This window comes from Epinephelus moara, chromosome 4, assembly GCF_006386435.1.
Source record: "Epinephelus moara isolate mb chromosome 4, YSFRI_EMoa_1.0, whole genome shotgun sequence".
Taxonomy (NCBI): Eukaryota; Metazoa; Chordata; class Actinopteri; order Perciformes; family Serranidae; genus Epinephelus; species Epinephelus moara.
In genome coordinates, this window is record NC_065509.1 from 25626784 (window position 1) to 25654280 (window position 27497).

Sequence of the window (27497 nt, forward strand, 5' to 3'; positions counted from 1 at the left end):
ATTTTATCTTGCAACCCGCTCCCAGGGCATCAAATAGTGCAATCCTAAATTAAGTAAGTGGCTCTAAATTTTGCACTTTACATCACATTTGTCCAATGTGTGCGAGTTATATTCCATTAGTTATGTAATACAATCTTAATGCACCACATAATCAGCTAAGAGCTCTTAAATTGTCATTTAATTAAATCGTGGTCACAGTTTGGATCAGATCTTACAGTTTATTACATAATTATTTACAAAGCCAGAAGCACTATGTTTCACTGCCCTCAAAGGTACAGCTTTCAAAGAAGCCACACTTTATAAAAAGGCTGATAAACTGTAACTAATGGCTTTATTAATCACTGATGAATCATCCATTATAACCCAGTAATAGCCAATGTTGAGGCATAACTAGTTACATGTGCCTAAATTACAAAACAAATGTCATTACAATCAGTTACATTGCATCTTGTCACCATGCAGGAATGCCTCTTTTGGCATAACCTATTTCTGGACAGCTTTATTACCCAGTTTAAAACATTACACAAAGAAGTAATCAAATGTACTAAGTTATTACATTGACAAAATAATTGATAGTTAGGCTACATCACATATTACATGTTTAACAGGGTTCATAGTAGCCAGTAACCTTTTACATTTCAAAGGTAACCTACCCAACACTGTTTATAACAATAGTCATGTGACTGTAATAATGCACATATAAATGTTGACAGTCTAAAAATCAATAGTCACATCTCTCTTGGTTTAAAGTATTGATCAAGTGTGCCGTTATAAATGTCATAAAGTTTATTAACGGGTAGCCCCTTGAGATGAACCATCTCATTTTTTTGTCCAACACAAAACATACAACACACTTCTTTACAATGGACACAGTCACAACATGAAACACACAAACACACATGACTCTCATTTACTGACCCACCCCCACATCATTCCCATAAGCCCACAACACATAATAAAGGGGACATCTGGAGCATCAATATAATTATAATAATAATAATAATAATAATAACAGTAGTAGTATCATGCCTCACAATACAAGAGGACAGGAAGACACCACCATCAAAAACAGTAACATGATGTTTAAAGAAAGGATAATAAGTTTCTAAAGAGGGGCTTATGTTGATGGGCAAATTATTCCAGTCAGAATGAGCTTTGAATTCAAAGACACATCTACCAATTTCTTTGTTAGTTTTGGGCACTAAGTAATAAGATTGATGAGTATGTCTTAGTAAGTATGAGGATATATATGGTGTCAGGTACTGTTTTAAATCATAAGGATAATTAAAGTGGATACACTGTTAACAAGTTGTCAATAAACTGATTTTAATACAATTACTTTTTATCCAGATGATCCAGCCAGTGTCATGCTCAACTCAACTCAACTCAAACTTTATTTGAGTTTATTTATTTATTTAAGATATTAAAAATAAAACATAAAAAAATTAAAATTGCATTTAAAAGACAAAAACAAAAAGCAAGAACAAGCGCATAGATAATTAAAGACTGCATTAAAAAGACAAAAAGGCAGAAGATTACAAAGAAGTTATGTATCTAATTTACTGGACCTGATCCTATCACAGCAGAGCGCGCGCAATCTCACCCACACACACTCCAACCGACACACGCCCACACGTGCAACCTCAGCTTCCCTGTAACTTGCCCTCTCCCCACCCCCGACCCTTTAAAAGTCTCAGCCCGCAGAAGGAGCAGCATATCCTGGACAGAGTGTGACCCGGGACACGATGGAGCTGACCGCCATGAGAGCCGCGATACTTGTGCTGCTGCTGCCGCCGCTGCTGCTCTGCTTCCCGGCCGGGCAGCAGCCACAGCAGTCCGCCGCTGCTGTCAGAGAGTATTATGTAGCTGCTGTGGAGATCGGCTGGGACTATGTCCACCTGGATGATGATGACCCAGCGTCCGAGCAAAGGTGAATATATCTTTGTTTGATTTGAGCGACCCACTCATGTGGCATTTAGACGGCATGGACTGTTTTTGTTTAATTAGCCTTGTTGAGCAAAAGTTTTCTGGGGGAATATTTTAGAAACAAGTTAAAATAATGATAAAATACATAAGTTAATTAATTTGTCGTCCATTTTTTATTTATTTATTTATTTAATATATACATATATTTTTAATTATTTTTCTGTCTTTTTTATATTTATGTATATATATTTTTCAAATTAGTTTATTTTTATTTATTATTTTTATTTCCTTTTGCTGGTCTGGCTCTCTGTTTGTGGGTTTGTGGGTGGTTGGGGTTGATTTCTGTCCTTGTTGGCTCTATGTTTGTTTGTTGATGCTTTGTGTATCTTATTGAATTATCAATAAAAAATACCTTGTTTGATAAAAGAAAAGAAAAATGTACAACTATCTAAGATGGTCAGGATTGATTTCAGAGGGGTTTTAAGTGTTTCCCGGCTGTTTTCTAATTATTTGATTGGTTGATTTGTTTTAAAGTCTGTATTTTATTCATTTATTTTAGGAGAAGATCCAAAGATATTCCTCAAAAATACATCAAAGCTGTTTACAGGGAGTACACAGACTCCACATACACTACCCCCAAGAAACGGCCGCCATGGACAGGTAGGTCTCCTCTTTTTATTCTCTATTTTCTCAAATATTTAACACGGTTTGTGTCATTTTATCACATTTGTATTAATGGTAAATATTAATACCGTCCAATCCAATAAATATTTTTGCAAACAAATATGGCACTTAAAGTAGTTTTACAGTCAAGACAGTGATTTAAAGATGATGCTATGGCCAAATTTGGTGTTTGCCTGACTTTCTAACACACATAAAGTGTAATATTTTCCAAGCATGTATCCTCAGATTAATGGATCATCTGTATATGTGTCGTGTCCTCTGGGTGCAGGTATTCAGGGTCCTGTGATCGTAGCCCGGGCTGGTGACAGGGTGGTGGTCCATTTCAAAAACCTTGCCTCTCAATCCTACAGTATCAGCCCTGTGGGGATCACCTACTGGAAACAGTCTGAAGGTAGAGCGCTGAATGGAAGGAGCTGCTGTCATCCTTTTTTTTCTGTTTCTCATCCACACACTGAACGTTAGTCAGCAGCATGATGTTCTTCTTGTTCATTTTTTCATCAGCATTTTGACTCATAATTAATGTGAAGTCTATGTTACAGTGTAGATGAGTCAATGGCAAAAAGCTTACTAGTCCAATCCTATTTTAGCAGCTTTAAAGGGAAATCCGATTCTCATCTTCTTACTCACATGTTTTTTTATAGAAGTCTGAATAATTTTGGGAGCCACAGAAGAGAAAGTCAGTCATGGAAAATACATTGAATTACTACTGACCAGAGTCATGCCAGGAGCAGTGTGGTAGTAATCATTTAAAGCAGTGGTTCCCAACTGGTGAGTCGCGGGTCCATTCTCAATGGACCACAAGTGATTCGCTAACGTGACAAAAATTTGTAAAGAAAAGAGCTTTTATTTTCAAGGGCCATTTCCTGCTGTAGAGTGAGCGACGAACAGACAGCTACTTAACAGAGACAGCAAACTACCTCGACGACATGTTCAAATACAAGTGTGACGCTGAATATATTAAACTGTGTGGACCTTGAACTAATGACTAAGGAGAAATCTGGGCCCTGTGGCTGGATCAAACTGGAACCACTGATTTGATTCATAGGGGTCCGTGGTGAACAACAGCAAAACTATATCAAAACATTCCTCTACAAACTCTCATAACTGTATACATGCCTTGTTTTTGCGTCCTAAAATCCACTGTTTTCAATCTAGACACATGCAAATGTGAGAGTGAAGCTTCCTAAAGCACCTGTGAGATAAACTAAGCTCAACTGTTGGAAGGGAGCAAAGCGCAACACGTCAGATGATGAGGAACAACCAGTCACATCTGACAGACATCTTTTTTCTTTCCTCTGTAAATATTTGTATATGATAAATATAGATGAAAACTTGATCATATTAGTGTGGGGCTGCTCAGAGCTTTACATCTGTCCCATGGCAACACCTTAGGCTGGATATGCTCTTCCAAAACAATGCCTGGAAGAAGATCAGCTCCGAACTCAGGGTTTCTGGGAAGTGGGCGATACAGTGCTGGTTATTGTTGCTCAGCAACTTCAGACAAAACTTTGCATTTACCAGGCGATTAAATACACAGCATGTGTCCTGACCCTAATCCAAGCCTCATTTATCCAGTTGTATGCTCAGTACTCTCCAAACACATGCCTTACTATGTAAAACACTTCCACATATGAGTAGCATACCAGGGTAAGTGCATGACTGAGCAGAGTTTGAACCCATGCACTTGTTCAGGCGTGCTACTTGTCCATCCATCAGACTGTATAAGCAGAGTATTTTATATAGTAAGGTTTTAGTGAAAATGCATATGTTTGGGAAGTTCTGAGCATACACATGGATAAATGAGAGTTGGATTATACTGCACAAGCTGTGTGACAGTTATTTAAGTCATGTTTTGATTTGACTGAAACTGATGCCAGTATCAGAAATGCCTCTGATACTCCCTAAAATGCTGTATTGGGTGTTGGTCTGTGTACTGATCAGATACCATGTAATTTATTATTAAACATTAAAGTAGTCTCACACCTACATAAAACATTTTCTGAAAATCAGTTATTCTTTATTGCTCTAAAGCCGCTACTGTTTTAGAGCAGCAAAGAAGAATTGATTTCTGATTAATTGTGCAACATTAGCTGTTAGCAAACTGTCCACCATTTGGTAATACTTTACACTGGAAAATCCCACCAATTTAAGGTTCAACCAGAGCCATGCCATACAACATCAATAGTAATCATTTCACATCCATACAGGGTTCATAGTAATCTTGTAGCAACCAGTAAATCAATATGTTTGCAGTTTTCTGTGGAGGCATGCAAGAAAAACAAAGTTTTCTTCAGTTTAAGCCAACACAGGGTCAGTATTTGATACACAAATGGTCATTTGGGGGCAAAATTTTGGTGACAAGATAAAAAACCAAAGTCGCCTCCTCATTCTTGAGAAATTACAGTGAGCAACAGTTATCATTATCTTGTGTGTGCAGCATCTGTGCAGCATGTTAGAGCAAAAACGGTCAAACTTACAGTGTGATAACCAATTGTCAGTTCCTCTGAATTACAATGCCCAACTGCAGAGGAAATGTCCCTAATCTGAGGGGCTTTTGAAGGATAATACCCTTCACAGAAGGTGTTGGCATATGCCCTAATGCTGCTGTAGATCCAAAGCATTCAGTTCCTGTTAACGGCTCACGTCTTCCTGCCACAGGGTAGATTCCTATAAGTGAGTTTATTATAATCTGAAAATCTGCACCTGTCACGTCCAGGAATGAGGCGTCATGAAGCAGGTCTAATCGCACCAACGTGTAAGATTAAGGGTGAAGGAAAAGGTCGCTGCCTTAGGGTGTGTGCACATATCTGATGTAAGTCCTTATTGCACATTAACATGAGTCAGAGTGTCACCTGGTTGTGTTCTTACAGAAGCGTACATTTATTCCGGACAGTATGGTTTCTAAAGTTAAAGTTCCCCAAAAATAATTCTCGCAACACTTAGTCAGTAAAGATAAGACAAAATGACGTGCATTCTTGTGACACCAGTTTTCCTATTCTGACTGACCTCCACTGCTGAATGAATACAGAGGAGTCACACTGAGTCTTCTCTCCAGGAGCCGGGTATGATGACTCCACAGCGGGCCAGGAGAAGGAGGATGATGCAGTCTCTCCTGGAGGATACTATGAGTACGTGTGGGACATCAGCCCTAAAGACGGCCCCACCACCAGTGACCCCGAGTGTCTCACTTACTCCTACTCGTCCCAGGTGGACACGGTGCGAGACGTGAACTCAGGACTCATCGGCGCCCTGCTCATCTGCAAAGCAAGTGAGTGTGTAGGAGGACAGAGAGCACATACACAGACGCAGCATCTAATTTCACCTACAAACATTCATTATGTCTTTTTTATTGTTGTTCTTTAATTTTCTCACCTGCTTTTCTAACATCAGTTAGTGAAAAATTGATTTTTGTTTTATTTTTAACCACATTTTTGTGGCACAAAACAGTATCACAAAAAGAAGAGGAGATAGATAACACAGCCTGGCTCTTAGCTAAACACTGGCTCTAGCTGTAGCTGGTTAGTCTTACTGTTCTGTCAATCTCAAATTAGCCAAATTACCATGATGCTATAGCTAAGATATGCAAGGTTGTGTTGTCCACAGCGTTGGGAAGGTTACTTTTTAAATGTAATAGGTTGCAGATTACTAGTTACCCTGTTCAATGTAATATGTGATGTAACTATTTTAATTACTCCCTCAAAGTAATGCAACATATAACATTTGATTACTTCTTGATTACTTTTCTAAAAAGCGTCTTAAACTGGACCATAAGTCTAAAAATCCCAAAAACAAAAATTGAAACCAGGCAGTGTAAACCTTGCAAAAGTACTTAACACTGATTACTGTCAAACTTTTATCAAAAGCTTTTAAATATAATAAAGAATTGTTATAAAAATTGTTATAGTCTACATATAAGCTAATATATGCGGATGTAACTCCTTTATAATCACCAACTTTCTGATAAGTAACTGTAATTTAATTACATATTTTTTCTCAGCAACTGATTAAAGTTACATTTATTTTGTAATTTAATTGCATACCACTATCACATGTAACTAGTTACCCCCCAACATTTGGTTGTCCAGTATCATAAATACCATAATTCCATTTTGACAATTTGCTAAATTGATCTCTGTCAAAGAGGTTTAATCTAATAAAAGAATTACTGCCTAAGAAACAGCTCTGTGCAGACATGCTAGCAGCCCTTTGAGGCTTAGAACCCAATTAGGTAGGCTACTTAGATGCTAAATGCTAACCTCAGCATGCTAACAATGACCCTTCTAATGTGCTAACCAGGTATGTTTACCATCTCAGTTTAGCATGTTAGCATGAAGTGACCTAGCATTTGCTAGTTAGAAATAAACAAAGACAAATAATTAAAGCAGCTGTGCGGAACTTTATGTTTTCGTTGATTATAGTGCCCCCTTTGGTCGAAGCGGTATGACACCCACAGCCTGGTGTCGTAAAATTCTACCTGTAGCTGGCATTCGGCTTCATTCGTAAAATCTCGACTGCAACCGGCAATTACCACATGCATTTGTTTTGGAGAGCGAGAGGAAAATCATAAATATTATGGTGCAGCTCTGAATTTCTTATAAACTGAGGACAACTGTCTGCTGTATATTAGTGTTCATGGTCACAGTCACAGATAATTTTGTGGCGTTTGTTGTAACGTTACTAGACAAAAGTGGTTCACATCAGCTAACGTTACATTTAGCTTGCTTATAACTTCCATGTNNNNATACATCTGGTAAAACTGTTATGTGTTCAGCAATGCCCGTTGCGTACCGCTTACTCGAAGAACACTCTTTGTAAACACGGCTCTTCTTCTTCTCTCAATTTATTGGCGGATCGCAAACAAATTCCAGGTGCATACCACCACCTACTGTACAAGAGTGTGCAATGTGTCTGAAATCATTCACTACTCCCTACTACATGTCATTTAGCCTGTTTCTTAAATCCTACTCGTAAACACGGCTCCTTCTTCTTCTGTGGTTTAATGGCTGCGGGCCGCTGCGGGCGTGCAGACTTACTTCCGCCTCCGGGTTCAAATAAATATGCGGATCTTCAAGGGGGGGTGATACGAACTAGGGACAGTTTTGTAAATGGTAAAAAGTTCCGCACAGCTGCTTTAACAGTTGTTGAGACATTTCAATCAAAAACACTAACGTGAACCTGATGGTGGCACTGCGGGAAAAGTCAGGATATGGGCACCATGGATACCGTGGATGGGTACCAAATTCTACAGCAATCAATCCATCGGCCTTTGACATATTTCAGTCTGGACCAATTGGTGGACGTCACTAGTATGGCTACAGAAACACTTAATAGAGACACTCATAGAGTTTCACTCTTTAGAAATTTAATAGAAAAAAGAATATACTGTATTCAAGTAGGGCTTGGTGATATGATGGTATTATGGGAAAGTAGGAATAGAGATTTGGCAATAGTGTTTCCACCACGGGAGCTATTCAGGGCAGACTAATTTGATCGCATGTTCTGTTGGTTCTCTTTCATACAGTAGCATTCGTTTCGTGTCTCACATTGGGAACGCCTACAGCGTGACACAAAACCAATGCTACTTAGAGAACCAGGGTTACACAAGTAACCTAAAGTTTCAGGTTGTTCCTGCGTGATTGTTGCATGATTGTTGTGTGACCTTGTGATTTCAGCTGCTTTACATATTAAAGTGGTTTGGGCAGACATGAAAGAGAAGAGTAAAGTTGTAAATACGGAAACCTGTGACACTTACAATTGTTGTTCTCAGGAGCCTTAAAGCTTTCATTCTGAAAGAATTTAAGTTTTACTGTTTTGAGTCTTGTTTTCAACTTGTGTTGTCTCATGTGGGCCGATTGTTGTTTTTTTTTGTATGGAAGAAGAAAACAATGGTATGGTTATTTTAAACCTTTTCTGAATTTTTTTTAAGGACAATTACTTTCGTGATATATACTGTTACCGTGATATAAACTATTAAGATTTTGGCCATATCACCCACCCATATATACAAGTAAATATACAGATTTACTTGTTGCTTGTTAGACCTCACAGTAGAGATGCAGGCGTATTATCACATGTTGCATCACATATATTCTGTGTGTTTTCCAAGGTGCCTTTACAGAGGACGGCCAGAGGAGAAATCCAGCGTTCGTCCTGCTGTTTGCGGTGTTCGATGAGACCAAGAGCTGGTATGGAGAGGTCGGAGAGCGGAAGAGCAGAGAGAAGTTCAAGAGGAGCGTCGGCAGGAAGGAATACCACACCATCAATGGATATATCAACTCTACGTTACCCGGTAATGAAGCAGACTGGCCGCAGTTTGTTCCATGGAGTTGTGTTGTAATGTTAAGTGTTGCTAACACTGCGCTCAGTGTATCAGTGGCTGCGCTGTTTGTGGTCCGCACAGGAATTTTGGCCTCATTTTCTCTCCGTCTGTCTCTCTGTTTAGGTTTGACAATGTGTCAGGGCCGTAATCAAGTGTCCTGGCATCTGATTGGGATGGGCACGGCTCCAGAAATTCACTCCATTCAGTTTCAGGATCACACTCTGGAGGTAATTCAAGTTTCCGCATAAAAGACTGTCAGAGCAGATAGATTTAAAGGTATATAGAGATATTTTTTAAACGTTTAAATTAAATATTTAAGTGGCTAATCAATAGAAATTTGAAAAATGAAATAATAGACTGTTTGTTGTCTGGCTTGTTTGTCAAACTCTTTCAAGTACAGAGATTATCTTTCAAGTATAAAATGAACAAATGCTACCTCAGGATGTTTTTTTATTGACAGTGAATTCAATTGCAAAATAATTTAAAAGGATTTCTCATCCCTACTTTTCATATTTTGGTACTTGGGCAGAAGCCCCCCAGAGTTATTATACTGATGCTGTGGGCAGGCTTTTGCATTGTAACTTGATGCATGGAGGTTGGCATTGAGTCACATGAGTCGACTCAGGTGACTACAAAGAGGTCAGCAGTTAGGGAACAAAACTACTTGGTGAGGGTTAGGAAGAGATCATGATTGACATGACTCACATGACAAAAAAACACAACATTGACTTTTAGGGTGCTTTCACACCTGCACTGTTTGGTTTGGTTCAATCAAACTCAAGTTCGCTTGCCCCCTAAGTGAGGTTCGTTTGGGCAGGTGTGAACACAGCAATCACACCAAAACAACTGGACCGAGACCTTCTTGAAGAGGTGGTCTCGGTCCGGTTGCAAACGAACTCTGGTGCGGTTCATTTGTGGTGAGAACGTGTTCCGACCTGGATCTGAACCAACTGCAGTCACATGACACATTGTTTGGGTTAAACATGAGCATGTTACAGTCCTGGAGGATTATTAATGTGCACCTCCTCCTGTACTGCCTTAATATGCACATTCAGCACATCCAATGCATTAAAACAATGTTTTCTAGTTGGAGCCGCGCCTCGTTTTCAAACTGTATGGTTTGACTAAAATGAACAATGACAGCAATATAGTCCACGATGAGCAGCGCTGAAATCAACCTGCGTAGTTGTCCCTCCATTGTGACATTAGAAAGTGTCACATTTATCTTGCAAGTGTACTCTTCTTCAATGCTTTGTTTACTTCCTGGATTTTTCCCGCATGGACATTCTGACCAATCAAGAGCAGCTTTCCTGTGCAAGGCATTTTATCTGGTCCGCTTGTAAATGCTGCCGTGAGAACACAAACCAACTCTAGGATATTATGCAACTTTATAACAAAATCAGTCCCTGATTCGGACCAAAGCAAGACAACTCTAGGTCTGAAAGCACCCTTAGTTTCACACAGGACACAAACATCGTTCTCCTGGGTCTAAGTCCTGTACTTGTTGGGCTCATTGACCTCAGCTCCTGCCCACCGTAAGCTGCCTTTCGCGCCTTTTATACGATGTCAGTTGCTCTAATTGTCTAACAATGACGCGGATAGGTTTGTGTTACAGTTGGTTCAAAGTCCCATGCATCTTCCAGGTGTCCCCAGTGTCACTAATGATGCCAGGGATGCTGCCAATTGCTGTATTTCAACACCCTGCGAGTGAGACTAGGCTAAGCCAGGAGGTGATTAGCCTATCTTAGCATAAAGACCGGAAACAGGGGGAAACAGCTAGCTTGCCTCCAAAATAAACCTCCCAGCACCTCTAAAGCTCACTCATTAACACTTGTGTTGTTATTGTTTAGGTGTTGAATCATCGTAAAGTCACTGTGGAGGTGACCCCCATGACATTCATCACTGCAGAAATGAGACCTTCCGCTATAGGTCGCTTCCTTATGAGCTGTCAGATACATGCTCACCGCCACGGTAAGAAACTCCAGATAAACCTCCCAGACGAAAGACAATCTGTTGCACTAATTAAATTAGCTTCACCTCTATTTAAATGATAACTCTTGTTGTTATTGTGCCCTACTGCTCTATCCAGATGGTATGAGCACTTTTTTCACAGTGGAGGACTGCCCTGAGCCCGTCACTCTGCCAGGACCCGACCTGCGTAACGTCAAGCACACAGTTAGCGAGGACAGCAGTGAAGACTACAGCTACGAAGATGACGATAATTTGTTTAACACCATAAACTTTTACCCTAAGAAACCACAAGTGCAGGCAAGATCCATTGGGGGACAGCCACGTAGAACCTGGCAGCATTACATCGCTGTTGAAGAGGTCGTCTGGAACTACGCCCATCATCTCAAACCCACAGACAGGTAGGAGAGACGGAGGAGGGGAAGGAGGAGGAGTAACGCAAAGTGAAAGTCAACTTGAATTGATTGTGTCTTTCCTCTTTTGACACATCAGTGAGTTGCAGTCGGGATATCTGCCTGCAGCTCCCCATCACCTGGGCTACAAGTATAAAAAGGCGAGGTATGTGGAGTACACAGACGCATCTTTCACTCAGAGGAAGAGCTCTGACAAGACGCTGCTGGGTCCGCTCCTGAAAGGAAAAGTCAACGATCAAATCCATGTGAGTAAGGACAGAAAGTATGCGACTTGGCCTTTTGTGCATGATCAAATTTGAGCTAAAACAAAATAACTATCAATCATGGAAAAACAGAGGCAAACTTGTGTAGCTTTTCATATGGCTTTCTGTTGATCTCGCATTGGTTTAAATTGTGTCTCCAGATCACTCTGAGAAACATGGCCAGTCGACCTTTCAACATCTACCCAAATGGCCTCACCAGGATCTATCCACTGCACAGATCTGCAAATGGTAAGCTTTGCTAAAAGGATGAAGGAGCTCACTCAAGTGATGCTATGGACATGTGAAAGTTTTCCATCCACTCCTTATTGACAACAACTGGTTCAACCGGGCTTGATCCAAAACTGTTTGTCCTAGGGGATGCTGAGGTTGACCAGATAACATTGGGTTTAAGTGTAAATTAGTCAGGTAGTCCACTATTGTTATTGTTTCTAGTGAATGCAGGTGCAAGCTTGCAGATATCCTCAAAACAGTTAATCCAGACCCAGCCCATACCTTGTGTTCCGCATACAGTACATTATGAATGTGGCTTAATTCCCTATCGTTGACCCTATTGCAGACCTTTGAGTAATTCGTCGGTATAATGTTTTCAGTGTATTATTTTTGTCATGTGATGTGATTCTGTTGCTGCAATCCCTCAATTTTCCAGCATTAAAGTTTCACCTAATATCATCTAATTAAACAGCTGCAGAGACGGACTTGCGCTCCCTGGAAGTGCCCCCTAACGGGACGTTTACCTACGTTTGGAGGCTAACAATAGACGATGGACCCTTGGAAGGAGACCCCCAGTGTCTGACCCAGCTGTATCAGAGCACCGTCTCCCCAGAGAGGGACTTGGCTTCTGGGCTGGTGGGCACCCTGCTCATCTGCAAGCACGACACCATGGACACCAGAGGACGTCTGGTGAGAAGAACATCTCTATAATAATAAATATGCTCGACATAACACTGCTTTTTACAGGTTAATCACCAAAAAGATCTTATTTGAATGAAATCCTTTCAAAATGCGAAAAGTTGCTGCACTAATGTAATATAATACCCTGTGTCTCTTTTACTGAATCTTCTGTTGCGTGCAGCTGGTCCCAGATAAAGAGTGGAGCTTGATATTTGCCGTGTTTGATGAGAACAGAAGTTGGTACTTCAATGAAAACATGCAGCAGTCCACCCTGACCTCCTTTAACGCCACCGACCCTGAATTCTACAACTCTAATGTCATTTACAGTAAGTCCACCTCAGAGTTACATCTGTGTGACCACTTCTTCTAAAATATAATAATCTATAATAATCATCACTTTTGAGCACAGTGAAATACAGGTGTTACTGTATTTGTTTTTGTTGTTGTTTGTATTGCATTTGATTGTTGTTGATTTTTTCCCTTTACCTGCAGGTATAAACGGCACCATGTTCGCTGGGCGTCAGTTTGTGGCGTTTCAAACTGACGTCACCCTCTGGCATGTGGCCAATGTGGGCACCCAGAGTGACTTCCTCTCTGTTTACTTCACTGGAAACCTCTTTAAGTACCAAGGCCTCTACCAGTCCGTTCTCACCCTCTTCCCCATGACTGGCATAACCGTTCCCATGGAAACCGACCTGATGGGTAAGACAGAAGTCTTATTTGAAGTAATTGATTAATTTATTATTTTGAGAATTATTATGCTAAAAGGCCTCAGGCTATAGGTAAGTCACTCGTGTGCTGTCAGTACAATAATCTACTGCTGACAAGGCGACACATGTCTTTGGAAAAGGGCAAGAAAGAACTCATCTTTCTATATTTGTGTGGCTAAACAGCACTTGATAGCATGTGCTAGCTTCCCCTTTTTAAAGCACTCCGAAGTCAGACAGGAATAGCCAAATAGATAATTTGGCATAACTATTCTGGCAAAAGTTTAATCGGTGTAGACGCAGCGCAGAAAAAATTTAACAACATAATCAGTTCACATGATAAGTTTGTGAAGTACAATTACAACTGTCACCTGTTGATTTATATATATATAGATCCAAGGGGACATTTTTCGTATTTGGGAGCTGTTTAAATGTGTAATTTGTGGTAGATTTTATTTTGTTGAACAGAATCTTAATCTCACTCTGAGTTACTGTTGTTTGTTGTTTACAAACTAAAGAAATGAGAGATCATTTTTGTTTAGTTTTTACTGAATATTTGAAGGTAACCTGTAAAAGTATATAACTAATTTTGTTGCAATTCTATTTTCTTGGATTAATAATGAATATTTTTTTTTTTTTTAGTAATTTGTCATATCGTCAAGAATATCGTTATCGCAAAAAATATCTTCAAATATTGTGATATTATTTTAAGGCTGTATCACCCACCACTAGCGGGAACACAGTCACAGAAGTGCCCCTCACATTAACCCCATTAGTTCTGTCAGCACTGTTGCCATTGTCAGCACTGTTCACACTGTTAGCACTGTTAGCTTCTGCTTCGACTCAGCCCCCTCCATGTTAAGAGGCGTGTGCAGACAACACCGGCTCAGACTCTGAATCATAGATAAGATAAAAACTTTCCCCAGCGTTCTTTTCTACAGAAACATAAGCATAATCAGAATAATTTATAGGACACTATAACCAAATAAAGATACAGTCAGAAGTGGTAGTAGAGACACACTAATAATAGATGTGCTTTTCCGAAGCACTGACATGGTGCTCCTGAGAAAATAGTGGAATATCCTGACTTATCAATGCATCAGCACACCTCTTAAATCACTGTAATTCTTACCTATGTCTTCTCTCAGGTGAGTGGGAGATCGGTGCCTACGACGGCAGCCTCAAGAGCCGAGGGATGAGCATCCGTTACAGCGTTCTTCACAGCAACGATGGAGACATAGTTGACCGTGACGGGATTGAAGAAGATATCTCTGACTACATCAATGATTTAAATCTACCGAGGAGCAGAAGAACTGGAAATCGCACAGTGTTGGTTCGAATGTGTAAGAAACCCCGCGCTGATAACAATACTCTGTCAGTAAATGCTTCCAGTCAAAATGTCACTGATGATAAAGCTGTGGGGACCGGAGCTGAAGGACAGTCCGAATGTGAGCTGAGGAAAGTGATGGTGGGAGGAGAAAACCCCAACATGGTGTCTGAGGGAGGAATCCCACAGGATGTCTTGGAGGAAATAGCGAGAGATGGTGAGTGGACGGTTTCTCAGAATGGGACTGAACTTAAAGGAGAGAGAAGTGGCAGACAGAGAAGACAGGCAGAGGGCAACTGGACGGACACAGACATCACTTCTGGAGAAGATGGAGGAACTAGTGTAGAGATTGAAGAAGAGGCTGTGGAAAATAAGTCTGACGCTGGCGCAGAAGTATTATTTGAGGACAGAAGTGGAGTGTCAAGTGTGGATAATGTGACAAAGGGAGAGCTTGAAGAGAGCAACGAGATCTTACTGAGCAGCAATCGACAGCTGAGCGAGGAGATCTCAAGTGTAGAGCAGAGCAGCTCAGAAGGGATGGATCAAAACTTAGTACCACAAAACCCCGTTCAGTCTGAACCTGAGCAAATTACAGAAGATCCGTTGGATCTGGGCTACAACAAAACTGCCAAGAACAACAACAACACATCAAGGATTGACCGGTCCTTTGAGTACCTTGAGTATGATGACTACGGAAGCCAAGAGGTACTATTGTGTGTGTGTGTGTGTGTGTGTGTGTGTGTGTGTGTGTGTGTGTGTGTGTGCATTTATTAAAGGGTAATTCTTATATTTTTCAATCTGGACGCCCATGTTTTTGTGTCTGAAGCCCTTTTTTCACAGAGGTTGCGCTATAGGGCCGCTACCAAGTCCCTTCTTTATGTCGCCTTTGCATTTCCGTCCGCTCCAGTGTGTGTTTTCAGACAGCATGCTGGAATTGCAGAAGCAAAATTGCCGCAACAGGCGTGACATGTAACACAACAGCGTGGGCCTCTAGTGTGACGTGTAAACGATGCAGCGGCAGCGCTTTCTAAACATTAACAATGACATTATATGGCCATAACAACCATTTACCATCCCTGTCACATGCCAGCTGATCTCTTCCTCTGTTCAGAGGGTAAGGAGATCCCACACCTCATTGTTTTCACAATTTGTGGATATTTTCAGCCGCTGTTCTTCTTGAGTTAGCTGCTAACTGCTATCAGCTACTTTTTAAACTCCCATGGTGGGTCGAATGCATTAGACTTTTATACATAACTTGTTTTTGTGCTATTACTACCTAACGGCATCAAATTCCTGTCTTGAAGAGTATGTGTTAAAGGGGCTTAAGTGACTAATAAAGGCGCTCCAGTTTTGGCAAAACAGGCAGCAATGTAACCACTCGGGGCATGTTGCCCATCAATTTACATCCATTAAAAGTGGTTTGCCCCTGACAAGCCCAGATTATTATTGTAAGTGTCTGACAACATTATGATAAACATCAAATAAGATCCTTTTTGTCTGACCAGAAGCAGCCCTGAAATCTTCATAGGCAATTTTGCAAGACTCCATTCAATTTAACAGTAATTTGGTGTGTATAGAACCAGCATATTTTCACATCTAACTGGGGGAATTAAGGGTTTATTTCAACCAAAACTAGAGTTGGTGATTGTTGGAAAAGTGAGAAGATGAACCAAGGCAGTTTGTGTGAGCATTATTTTGTTTCTATCAACTTTGAATGCAGTGTGTTAAAGTTTACTTGACTGGAGTTTGGTGAAATTGGCGATACTGATTTGGGGGCTTGGGTTTGGTTTGGGTTTCTGGTTAAACGAAATAGATCTTACTCTCTAACAAAAAGGTCTAACTCTGTAGAGATGTTTCCCATAATGTTGTCAGACACTTACAATAACACTCGGAGCCTATCAGTGACAGAAAAAACACTTTCAGTGGACGTACATTGACGATGCAAACATGCCCAGAGTGGTTGCATTGCAGCTGGTGTTGCTGCCTCCAGCTGCAGCCTTCTCACTTAATACTGAACCAGTTTCTATAAATGTTGTTCCCATTAGTCACATGGACACAGTAATAGGAAAATGAGGTCCAGGTTGAAAAACATCGAAGTCACTCTTTAAGTGCATACAATTCATTATGTTGGATACTGACTCGCAAATCGAAACATCTCCCCTCACCTGCGGCAAATGCTACATTTCATTATAGGTGAACAACACATCAGATATGTTTGGCACGGATTACATAGACCTGCGCTCTGCAGGGACCAAATATCGCCACTACTACATAGCTGCAGAGGAGATCACCTGGGACTACGGCATCAGAAAACCACATCAGCTCATCAAACCCAGGTATGAATAATGATTCTTCCAGGTTCCTGTGCAAACTGTACACATTCTGTCATGGTGATGGAGAAGCAAATTGTCTTTTTTTTAATTGTCTTTTTATTATCTGGTGTGTAGGAAGCATTGTATCCTCACAAGGCCCTACTTAGCTTGGTTGTTGTCTGAACCTGGTAATGCTTTGGATGATTGGTTCTTTGGTAGCAATGTCTAGAAATTTGAGAAACTGTCAAAGAAAAACTAAATGTTTCACAGTTACAACAGAGGGAGTACTTTAAAGGGTCAATAGACAAGTTTTTGCTTTAACTTTAAAAGCAGCTGTATTGATTCAACTCCTCTCTTTAGAGAGATGCGTCGAGGGATGAGGAAGTTCCTGCCAGAGTATAAGAAGGTGGTGTTTCGAGCCTACAGCGATAAAGACTTCCTAATTCCTGTAGGCAGAGGAGAGCCACAGGAACACCTGGGTATCATGGGACCTTTCATCAAAGCTGAGATTAATGATCTCATCGCTGTGAGTGATACTGTCCCTCAATTTGGAAAAAAAAATCCTCACTCTTTAATGGTGCTTGGTGACTTATCTTTTCCCTTCATGTCTTATTCAAGGTGGTCTTTAAGAACAAGGCGTCCAGGCCTTACTCCTTTCATCTTCAGGGAGTCTATGATCTCAGTCAGGGGGCCGGCATGGGCCAGGCACATTCCTCTGCTCCACTTGGGGTACCAGGAGAGCCTGTGGCTCCTGGGGAGGCGCGGACCTATAACTGGAAGATAACCAAGAAACAAGGACCCACTGACTCTGAATTTGACTGTAAGACTGGGGCTTACTACTCCACTGTGGACAAGGTGTGTAAACATCTTCAGCTTTAGCTTCTTACATTTTATCCTCCATGGAAATACAACATGTTCTGTATGTCCAACTTATCCAAAATTAATGCTAAAATCCTAAGTTATAGTTATATGAGAAGGAGAAAATAAGTATTTCTGTTCTATGTTCCAGGAGAGGGACCTTCATTCAGGTCTGATTGGTCCAATGGCGATCTGTAAGCCCGGCACCCTCCGTAAGACACTGCGAGAGGTCCAGGAGTTCACCCTTCTCTTCCACACCTTTGATGAAACTAAAAGCTGGTATCTGGAGGAGAACCTGCAGCGGCACTGTGCTCCGCCCTGTCAGGCCAACACTGAGGACCCCTGGTACCACATCAGCAATAAGTTTGCAGGTGGAGAAAATAAGTTTGATCGTTGGTATCATGTTGTAATTAGTGCACTGTATTCTCAAACTTAAAATAAATCTCATAAGTAATGCTGGCTTTTTTTCTTAGCAATAAACGGTTACGTGGCGGAGACACTTCCTGGTCTGCTGATCGCCCAGCACCAGCTCGTCAGATGGCACCTGCTGAATGTAGGAAGTGACGGAGAGTACCATTCTGTACATTTCCACGGTTTGCCTTTCACTGTTCACACTGAGAAGGAACATCGTATGGGGGTCTACAACCTCTTCCCTGGTAAACACACACACACACACACACACACACACACACACACACACACACAAACACACACACACACACAGTTTTGACTGCATGTTGGGTGCAGGAGGCTCATCTCGCTGCACTGCATGGGGAACTTTTCACAGAAAGAGCAGCTCACATCCATCATAAGAGCAAATTTTCTGAAGATGATGAGATGGATGACATGTGACCATGTGTGGCAGAATCCATTCTGTTTGTGTAATCCACATTTAAAAAGAAAAAAAGGAGGTTGTTCATCACAGCTTGTGGTGCTGAGTAATGTTTCTGTGTTGTGTAGAGTCCACCGCACGAAACACAGACGTGGTGGAGAGTTTCCAAATGACCTCAGGTCCTCTCGTAATATTTGTTCCATGCAAACTGGGCTTAAGACACATTTTTTTATTTGTACAATAACCAAGCTTTCGTCTTTTTCTTAACTCTGTTTTGAATAATTATCTCACTTGAACTCTGAAAACCTTGTTCTTGACTGTTGTTTCATGTGTTGCATTACTCTGTGTCACCCAGGAGTGTTCGGCACGGTGGAGATGAGACCCCCTACAGTCGGCACGTGGCTGGTGGAGTGCACTATAGGAGAATACCAGCTGGCCGGAATGAGGGCTAAACTACTGGTCTATGACCGAGGTAGGTACACGCTGTGAAAATATTTAGATATTGTTAGCATTTCTTTTATATAATATGACATATAATCTAATAGTTACTGTTGCTTTTTGCTGTGCTGCTGGTTATTTCAATAAGGATCCCATTGATTTTGGTGTTCCCCTGCCTTTTTAGTTTAAGTTTTTTGCTTTAACTTATCACTGTAAAGTAAATGCTGAGTGGGTACAGAATAATGACCCTATAAGCCTTGCTTTCACTGTGCAATTCTGTCTGCCATCTGGTACGATGTCCTGGAAAATGAAGGCTTGGTTTATAGATTAAGGGAAGTGCATCAACCATTGCACAACTGAAACATGAAGAGGATAGTGTTTCTGTTTTCCCTTGTAGTTACTATCCCCAGTAGTGGAAATGGTGGGCTGTGGAACAACTGTGATGTAACTGTGTGAGCTGTAGTAGTTGCTCTGCTCTGAGGAAAGCTGAAAGCGATCTGGATGTCTTTTCAACAGCGCTGCCAATAATAATAACCCTTGGACACACTGGGGGAAATGGTTAAACGTTTCACCCTTCCTGCATCACGGTTCAGTTGGAGTTGTTCTAGAAACACCAGTAGCTTTCATCACGTACAGTTGTATTAAATAAGGAACCTCCTGACACTGCACTTTGAAACGTTCATCACGTTGTGTGTGTTATGTCAGAGGCTTCAGGGGAAGTATTTTGTGATTGTGTCATTCTAATTAATGAGGACTTCCCATATTGCAAGGCCAAATATCTGAGGTAAATCTGTGGAGCCACACCAGTTGTCATTTCCAGAGATGTCACAACAGACAGTGTATAGCTCTGCGCTGTCCACGTGTATGAAGTGCACAGGAAGGGGCTTTATTTTGAAGAGATAGCCATGTACACCTGGAATTTCAACATGCTTCTCTGAGCTTGAATTTTCTCTCACTGACATGCAGAATGTGTCACGCCTCTGGGAATGAAATCAGGAAGGATCGAGGACTCCCAGATCACAGCATCAGATCATATAAGTAAGAATGTTTTTCATTTAACAGGACAAACACACCCAGAAGAGCCTATGTACTTCTAGAGAGAGGAAATGCTTATCACAAATACCCAGTGCACTGAAAATGAAAACGGCTTGGGGCTGCCAGACAGTTATATTAAATCTGAAAGCCTGGAAATGACTCACACTGAGGTGGTTTATAACGGTGTTTACACATGTGTGTCCAGATACCTGGGAGCCGAGGCTGGCCAGGCTGGAGCAGTCTGGTTATATCAATGCCTGGATAGGCAGAGATAAGACATCATGGCTACAGGTGAGATATACAGCCTTTCTCCTGTTAACCTTTGCACAGGATGTACTGTTACTATTATAATTATAGCTATCATTATTTTGTGTCCAATCAAAAGAGGCCCAATAATACAATATTATCGCGATACGTTATAACGATACAATATTATTGAGATTTTAAATATTTTGCGATAATATATTAAGCTTTACATTGCAATTCATTACCTGTTTTCAACTGTAAATTATGTCCCCAATGGAAAATAATATTGTCAACATCTGTTTTATCTAACAAGACAAAGTTTTAAAGATACCTTTTTTTTTTTTTTAGGTCATTTTTCTTGCAGCAAAATTAATCTAGTGGACTGAAAAAGCAATGGATTTTATTGTTCTAGTACGCTACCAAAAGTTTAATTTGTTATATTAAAAAAAAACATATGTGGCGTCCATGTATTGATACAATATTGCCACACAAAATATCAGGATACTATGCTTTATCGATTATTTCCCCCACCTGTACTGCCCAGAAACCTGAGCTGAATATTCTCTTTGTACTGTCTGTGTGTAAAAGAGAAGTAGAGCAGGGTGAAATGTAATGACATGTGTGTGTTATTAGGTCGACCTTCTGAGGCCCACCCTGCTGCACGGTGTGCAGACGCAGGGAGTCAGATCAAAACTGAGGGACAACTACATCACAATCTTTAAGGTCTCCTACAGTCTGGACCAGGAGACTTGGACCACCTACAGAGGAAACAGAACCAGGCAGAATGATGTATGTCCTCTGATGTGGCACACACACTGTGTATCTGTTACAGTTAGGGTCACCATGTGACAGCACTGACTGATTGATTCTTCAGGTAATGAGTGTGAGCTGAACTGTTTGTGTGGCTCTGTTTCAGGTACTTTACGGCAACATGGACAGCTCCAAAGTGAAAAACAACGCTTTCTTTCCACCCTTTGTGGCTCGCTACATCAGGATTCACCCTGAAAACTTTGTGCAGAGGCCTGCTCTCCGTCTGGAGCTGCTGGGCTGCGACCTCAACAGTGAGTTGCAACAACAGCAGCAGACGTTATCGCTGAGTTAATTTTTTACTATATGTAAGCGCTGAGAGTGACTCTGGTGTGTGTGTGTTTGTGTGTGTCCAGGCTGCTCTCTCCCTCTCGGGCTCTCGAAGGGGCAGAAGAAGTACATTCCCGACGGCAACTTCAGCGCCTCCTCATTTTATTACTCTCTGCTGCGTAGCTGGAGCCCCAGCCTTGCTCGGCTCCATCAGGAAGGCGGCGCCAATGCCTGGAGGCCAAAGGTGAGCAAAAATACACAAATTCTGTCACTTAAAAAGATACTTCACCCTCAATATGACAATTTGTGAGTAATTAGGGGAAATACATTCAATCATTTTCTTGCCAAGAGTCAGATGAGAAGATCAATACCACTCTTACATCTGTCTGATAAATATGAAGCTACAACCAGGAGACAGTTAGCTTAGCTTAGCATGAAGACTGACAACAGGGGGAAACAGCTAGCCCGGCTCACTGATTGAAAGTCTGCATCCATGATGGGTAGGGTCAAAGGTGAGCCCTGTGGCACCTGTAACCACACCCAGCACTGATGTCAGATTTTACGGACACACCCTGAAGTGCACATCTACACTGCACCATGATGAGACGCGAACAACTGGAGGGCAGCAGAGACAGGATTTCTTTAGCTGGTGATCACTTGATATTTAAGCTCTGGGATTCTAAACATTGAATTAAGGTTTTTTTTGTCTTAAGCACAAATTTTTAGATGAAAAATAGAGCAATGCATTGAAAAAGGGAGTTCTTCTCGTTGTGCGTAGTCTGACTTTATACCCTTTCACCCTTCTCTCTCTATCCTGTTATCATTTTGTAGCGTAGTTCCTCCTCTCTTCCTCCTCCTCAGCTTATCGCTCTCACACATTGCGGCACTGAACTGCAGAGGTGTGATTTGCCCCTCTGTCAGACTGTTGAGCTGTTATGAAAGGTCACATGTCAGACAGTAGCACTTGTGATCAGTGGACAAGGTCAACCAATGTGGGCCAACTGTTTTCTGGATATAGTGTCCTGAGAGGGCTGCAGTGCCCTAAACTGATGGGCAACAGTAGCTTTAACAGGAGCTGCAGCCGGCGTGAAGTTTCTTCATTGTTCTCAGCATCAGTCTAAACAGGAAAACTTCAAATGTGTTCCAGGAAACAGAATCAGACAGGAGGGCCTTGATTTGCTTTTCCGCGTTAATAACAGTGTTAGGTGTTTATAAGGTTTTAAAATTGACTTTCCCTGTTGCCAAGCAACCCTTTCCATGTCAGTTAAAGGGCACCTATTGTGTTTTCAGGTTTCTACTAGAACACGTTCACATACTTTAATGGTCAAAAACAGCCTGAGGTTTCTACTCACAGTGATCACTTGTACGAATGTTAACATCATTATTTGAAACTTCGGCCACGTTTAATATGAAAATCCAATATTGTAACATTGTATGACAGAACCCACCTCAACACCAACGTTATTGGACATCAAAATTAGGTTGAATTTAGGTTGTGATGTATGATGACTAAAATTCAATGTCAGGACAATGTCTAAGGGCCCTGACATACCAAGCTGATGGTCGGCCACCGGTCAGTGTTTGACTATCAGCGAGCGTCTGTCGTCCTAGTTTTTGTGATGTGTCCCACGCTGTTGGCCCTCGTCTGCCCTTGTCGACTTTTCTTTAACCGATTCAGCATGGTAAATAGGGGTCGCAGATTGCAGAGACCGTTGGTGAATGAAATCATGAGAAGAGAAACAGAAGTGAGGAAAGTAAACAAACAGCTAAACTCAACAAACTTGTTACATAAGATACAATTGTCTTCGTTAGCCATTGAGCTCTTTAGCAGAAACGTTTTGTGATTGTTTGTGTTATTGTTCACTGCTGCATGGTAAATATGCTTTGTTCTTTCAACATTAGATTTGGTTGTTAGTGTGCTAAGTGGCTAACTAGCATCTTGAATCCATCCTGTCGGAGTGTTATTACCTCTCACTCAAGCGCATAACGTTCATGCTAGTTGCCTGTTGGCTGTAGTCTTTGTGGTGCACTCAAATGCATCTTTTGGCCGAGACACAGGTGATGCAACAGTCGGCCTTGGTCTTCACCTTGGATTTATAAAGAGACCTGGATACAGCATTGAATTTTATGTAGTAGCCAAACAGTGGAATTACAAATTCTTAGTCTATCACGTAATGCCCTGCTGCCCAAAAGACTTTTTCCGATTGGCTTACATGGCAAAAGAAACATCTGTAAATCAGTGGAATCATTTTTTTGGGCATCAAAATTACTTGTTTTACTATAGGGATTTAATCCATTCTGTCGGATAATAATTAGAAAGTCTAAAAGAGACGGTGTTCCAGTTTCTCTTTTTGAATGAGGATTATAGACTACTGCCATCTGCTGGTGTGGAGAGTTTTTTCCTCTCACGCAGGCGCAGGAGGTACATGCTGGTTGCCGTCCACTGCAGTCTTTGCAGAGTGTCCAAGTCCAACTTTTTGGCTGAGACACAGGTAACATGAGGTGATGCAACAGTTGGCTTTCATCACCGCTAGTTCTTTGATGTCATTTTGGTGTGTCTGGGCCTTAATGCCAGCTTCAACTTGATACAGACACTGACGACAGATTACGTTGATATTTTGTCAGTTTAAGTTGTGTTGTTAAGTATCCAAGATCCAGTGTCTGTTAAACATCTCATGCCAACTTCATTCTGACAGAAAATAAAGCCGTCAACTCAGTTTTGATTCCAACCACAATTTAACATCTATCCAATCTAACAGTCTTTCGGACGTCGTATTGTCTTTCAGTGCCAGCTGGGAAAATATTCAAAAGCCCATTAGGTCCCCTTTAAAACCCAAAGCTTTTATCCAATGGTAGTTAAAAGAATTAAATCCCCACAGTTCCTCTGGGTTGTTCTGTGTGCAGCCACATCATGCCAGTGGAAAAACAGATGCACTGCCAGAAACACTTTCCTACTTTATAAGTTTCCTAATTGTCTTAGATCGATGTGGGAGAGGAAGCAGAGTGGTGTTCCCTTCATCTGTGTTTGCTTTTCTTCTGCTTTGTCTCCTTCTACTTCATACAGAAGCTGGTATCTATGTCTTTCCATTTCAGAAATGTTCCTTTTTATTTGATGCATTACACTCGTGACTTCAGTGTTTCCAGTCATATTCATATCATAATCCCATCCTTGTGCACGCGATATCATGTAGTTCTAATATGGAGACAACAGAAAAAAGAAATCAACATTTTATTTTTGCCTCACAGGCTTTAAGTCGGTTGTAAAGAACAGTACCTAAACTAGAGAGATAGAACACAAATAATGTGATTAACAGGAAAATGATTTATTATGATTTGCTCTCTTGCTCTTCTATGTTAACATTTTCCTTTCTGAGATCTAAAAATGTTTCTCCGTCTCGTTTCACTCCAGAACAACAACCCTCACGAGTGGCTGCAGGTTGATTTTGGCAAAGTGAAACGCATCACAGGGGTCGTAACCCAAGGAGCACGATCAATGTTGACCCAAATGATGGTGACAGAGTTCTCGGTCACCGTCAGTCATGATGAACACTCCTGGAGCAGTGTGTTGGATGAAAGCTCCCAAAGAGAAAAGGTACACACCCCAGTTTACCAGTAAGAGCAAAGCAGTCTCAGTGATGCCGCTAACATGATCCAGGTTTCTGCCTGACCACAGTCCCATAAAAGTGCAGTGACTAACGAGATCTTTACTCATGTTGCTACTCCTTCACTTGATCATTAATGCAGGAGGTCTACCTCAGAGTTTCCCTCACTGTAGCACAGATAGATGAGTCACTTTGTATTGTGGAGTTGACGACACACCAAAGAAATCCACTTAAAATGTGTTTCTATTATTTTAGTAGCACATTGTCTTCAGCGTTAGTACTTTAATGTATCTCTTCTTTCTTTATTTCTCTCCTCCTTCAGATCTTCACAGGAAACAGCGACTCAGACGAAGAAGCTCTCAATGTTTTTGAGCCTCCTCTGTTCGGGCGCTACTTCCGCATCCACCCGCGGGGTTGGGTCAACGACATCGCACTGCGTCTGGAGGTCCTGGGCTGTGACACGCAACAGGGGCTCTGACGCCGCCTGGCAAACCCACCAACGCCACGCAGCAACATTTTAGTAGCCTAATTTACATTTTGGAGTTTGACAATTGACGCAGAATGTTTATTTGTTACGCAGAGCACCTCTTAAGTTATATACTCCACGTAGCTGGTTGTGTAAGAGAAGCTATTTCCTCTGTGGTCACAACTTTGTTTACAGTTATACCTTTTTCACAACATGCTATTTGGTCATTTCGTCATGTCATGTTAAGGAGGATATCAGAAAAAATGTATTGTAAGATGACAGTTTAAACAGAGCCACAGTGTTGAAAACAAAGCTGAGCTACGCAGTTTGCTTTGAAGGAGTATTTCATACCACAAATTACCATTTGCATATAAATTACTCACCCTGTGTTACATCAAGTTCATGAAGAAAACTCTTCTTACATGCCTCCATGGTGAACAAAACATCCAACAATGGAGGAAATTCCTGATGAATTGAAGTCATAGAGGTTTCACAATAGCAAAACTATATCAAAAACATCTGTATACAAACTCACACAACTTGTGTTCAGTCGTATGCTCAGTACTTCCCAACGAGACAGCCCTTTCCAGTGGGAACCTGGACTAAAAGCTTCACTTATCTAAGCTCTCTTCAAAGCCAGACTCCATTTGGAAAAACAGTAATTTTACCTCACTGAGCACAGGAGCTGCTGGTCTACCACTGCCTCGATTAGTTAGTTTGTTTGTGTTATTGTGTGACTTCGGTGAATCCGAATTAATCTTTAAAACACCAAAGTCACACAAACAAACTAACAGACCCAACAGTTGTAGACCAGCAGCTTCTGTGCTCAATGAGGTTAAATTGCTGTTATTTTTCAATGGAGTCTGGCTTTGAGGAGAGCACCGATAAATTTCACTTTTCGTTCAGTTTCTTGAGCAGACAGCCGGAAAGGGCTGTCTGTTTTGGAAGTGCTGAGCAGACAACTTGATAAATAAGAATTAGATTATACTGCACAAGTTGTGCAACAGTTCTTAAACAGATGTTTCTGTGTGGAGTTTGCATGTTCTCCCCGTGTCATTGTGGGTTTTCTCCAGGTACTCCGGCTTCTTCCCACAGTCCAAAGACATGCAGGTTAATTGGTGACTAAGTTGTCCGTAGGTGTGAATATGAGCATGAATGGTTGTCTGTCTCTATACGTCAGCCCTGTGATAGTCTGGTGACCTGTCCAGGGTGTAACAGGATACGCAGTTACAGAACATGAATGAATGTTTAGCTATAGTTTTGCTGTTATTGAATGTGAGCCCCTGTGACTTCAAATCATCAAGAATTTTCTTCACAAATTAAGCTCTACACAGGATGAGTGACTGATAAATAAATGATCATTCAGGTGGTGAAGTATTTCTTTAACTGCAGAGCAAACCTTTTGAATGTAAGCATGTGTATTTATTTCAGTTGGATGTATAAAGTTTGAATGGTTGATGTATATTGTTGGAATATAGTTTGTATTTATGTATTTTTCTGCTTTACTAGAGTTTATATATAAACAATAAATCTCAAAGGGTTTCACTGGCATTCATTTCACACCTGAAACCTGTTGTGTGCACACACACACACACACACACACACACACTTCTGCTCCAGCTGAAGGTAATTTTCTAATCAAGTGTGCTTTCAAAACTCTTTATCAGGTTCAGTCTTCTTCTCTGTGCACTGCCTCCTGTCCTGTTCTTTATGTTCTTCATGGCGCTTTCTTTCCAGCACATTATCTCTGTTCTTTCTCCGTCCGTCTGTCTTTAATCTATCCAAAATGTTCCTGAGCTGTTATTTTGGCTTATCCACCTCCACCAGGCCCTCCCTGCAGGAACAATGAACAGCTCTGCTCCAACATTGTTCTGTTACAAGCTGAAATACACAGTCCTGTTAAACAGAGGAAATCAAGTACTTTTACAGATGAGGGTGAAAACATGAGGTGACTGAAGGGGAAACAGTAAGAACAACAAGGTGTGTGCACGCTTGTGTCTTAAATTGTATATTTTGGGCCTGACTGTGTGAAACGTGAAAACACGAGCAGAATTTATCACCTCGTTATCAGCAGAGGAAGTTTCCAGGCTGGGGGTATGTTTCGTTTGGAGGACAGGACATGCATTGGCAGAG

The 27497-nt window shown here is 41.2% G+C and overlaps 1 protein-coding gene across 1 annotated transcript; it reads left to right on the forward strand.

Annotated features, from left to right (window-relative positions):
• Window positions 1-1707: 1707 nt before the first annotated feature.
• On the forward strand, window positions 1708-26906 carry f8 (coagulation factor VIII, procoagulant component). Its single transcript, XM_050041557.1, has 27 exons — window positions 1708-1930; window positions 2486-2586; window positions 2879-3001; window positions 5666-5878; window positions 8717-8899; window positions 9053-9156; window positions 10780-10900; window positions 11019-11298; window positions 11390-11555; window positions 11714-11801; window positions 12256-12473; window positions 12646-12790; window positions 12957-13166; window positions 14320-15203; window positions 16692-16834; window positions 17171-17336; window positions 17429-17665; window positions 17820-18039; window positions 18142-18324; window positions 18856-18972; window positions 19905-19976; window positions 20179-20264; window positions 20853-21008; window positions 21136-21280; window positions 21383-21540; window positions 24706-24888; window positions 25221-26906. The coding sequence occupies exons 1-27, from the start codon at window positions 1746-1748 to the stop codon at window positions 25374-25376; spliced, it is 5043 nt and encodes a 1680-aa protein (XP_049897514.1). The 5' UTR covers window positions 1708-1745; the 3' UTR covers window positions 25377-26906.
• Window positions 26907-27497: the final 591 nt, after the last annotated feature.

What these genes read in the sequence shown, in the direction of transcription:
- f8 (XM_050041557.1), top strand. Translation starts at nt 1,746, where the DNA reads ATGGAGCTGACCGCCATGAGAGCCGCGATACTTGTGCTGCTGCTGCCG. An exon ending in TTCAGGATCACACTCTGGAG is followed by an intron (nt 9,157 to 10,779) that starts GTAATTCAAGTT and finishes GTTATTGTTTAG; the next exon opens with GTGTTGAATCATCGTAAAGT. An exon ending in ATAAGACATCATGGCTACAG is followed by an intron (nt 20,265 to 20,852) that starts GTGAGATATACA and finishes GTGTGTTATTAG; the next exon opens with GTCGACCTTCTGAGGCCCAC.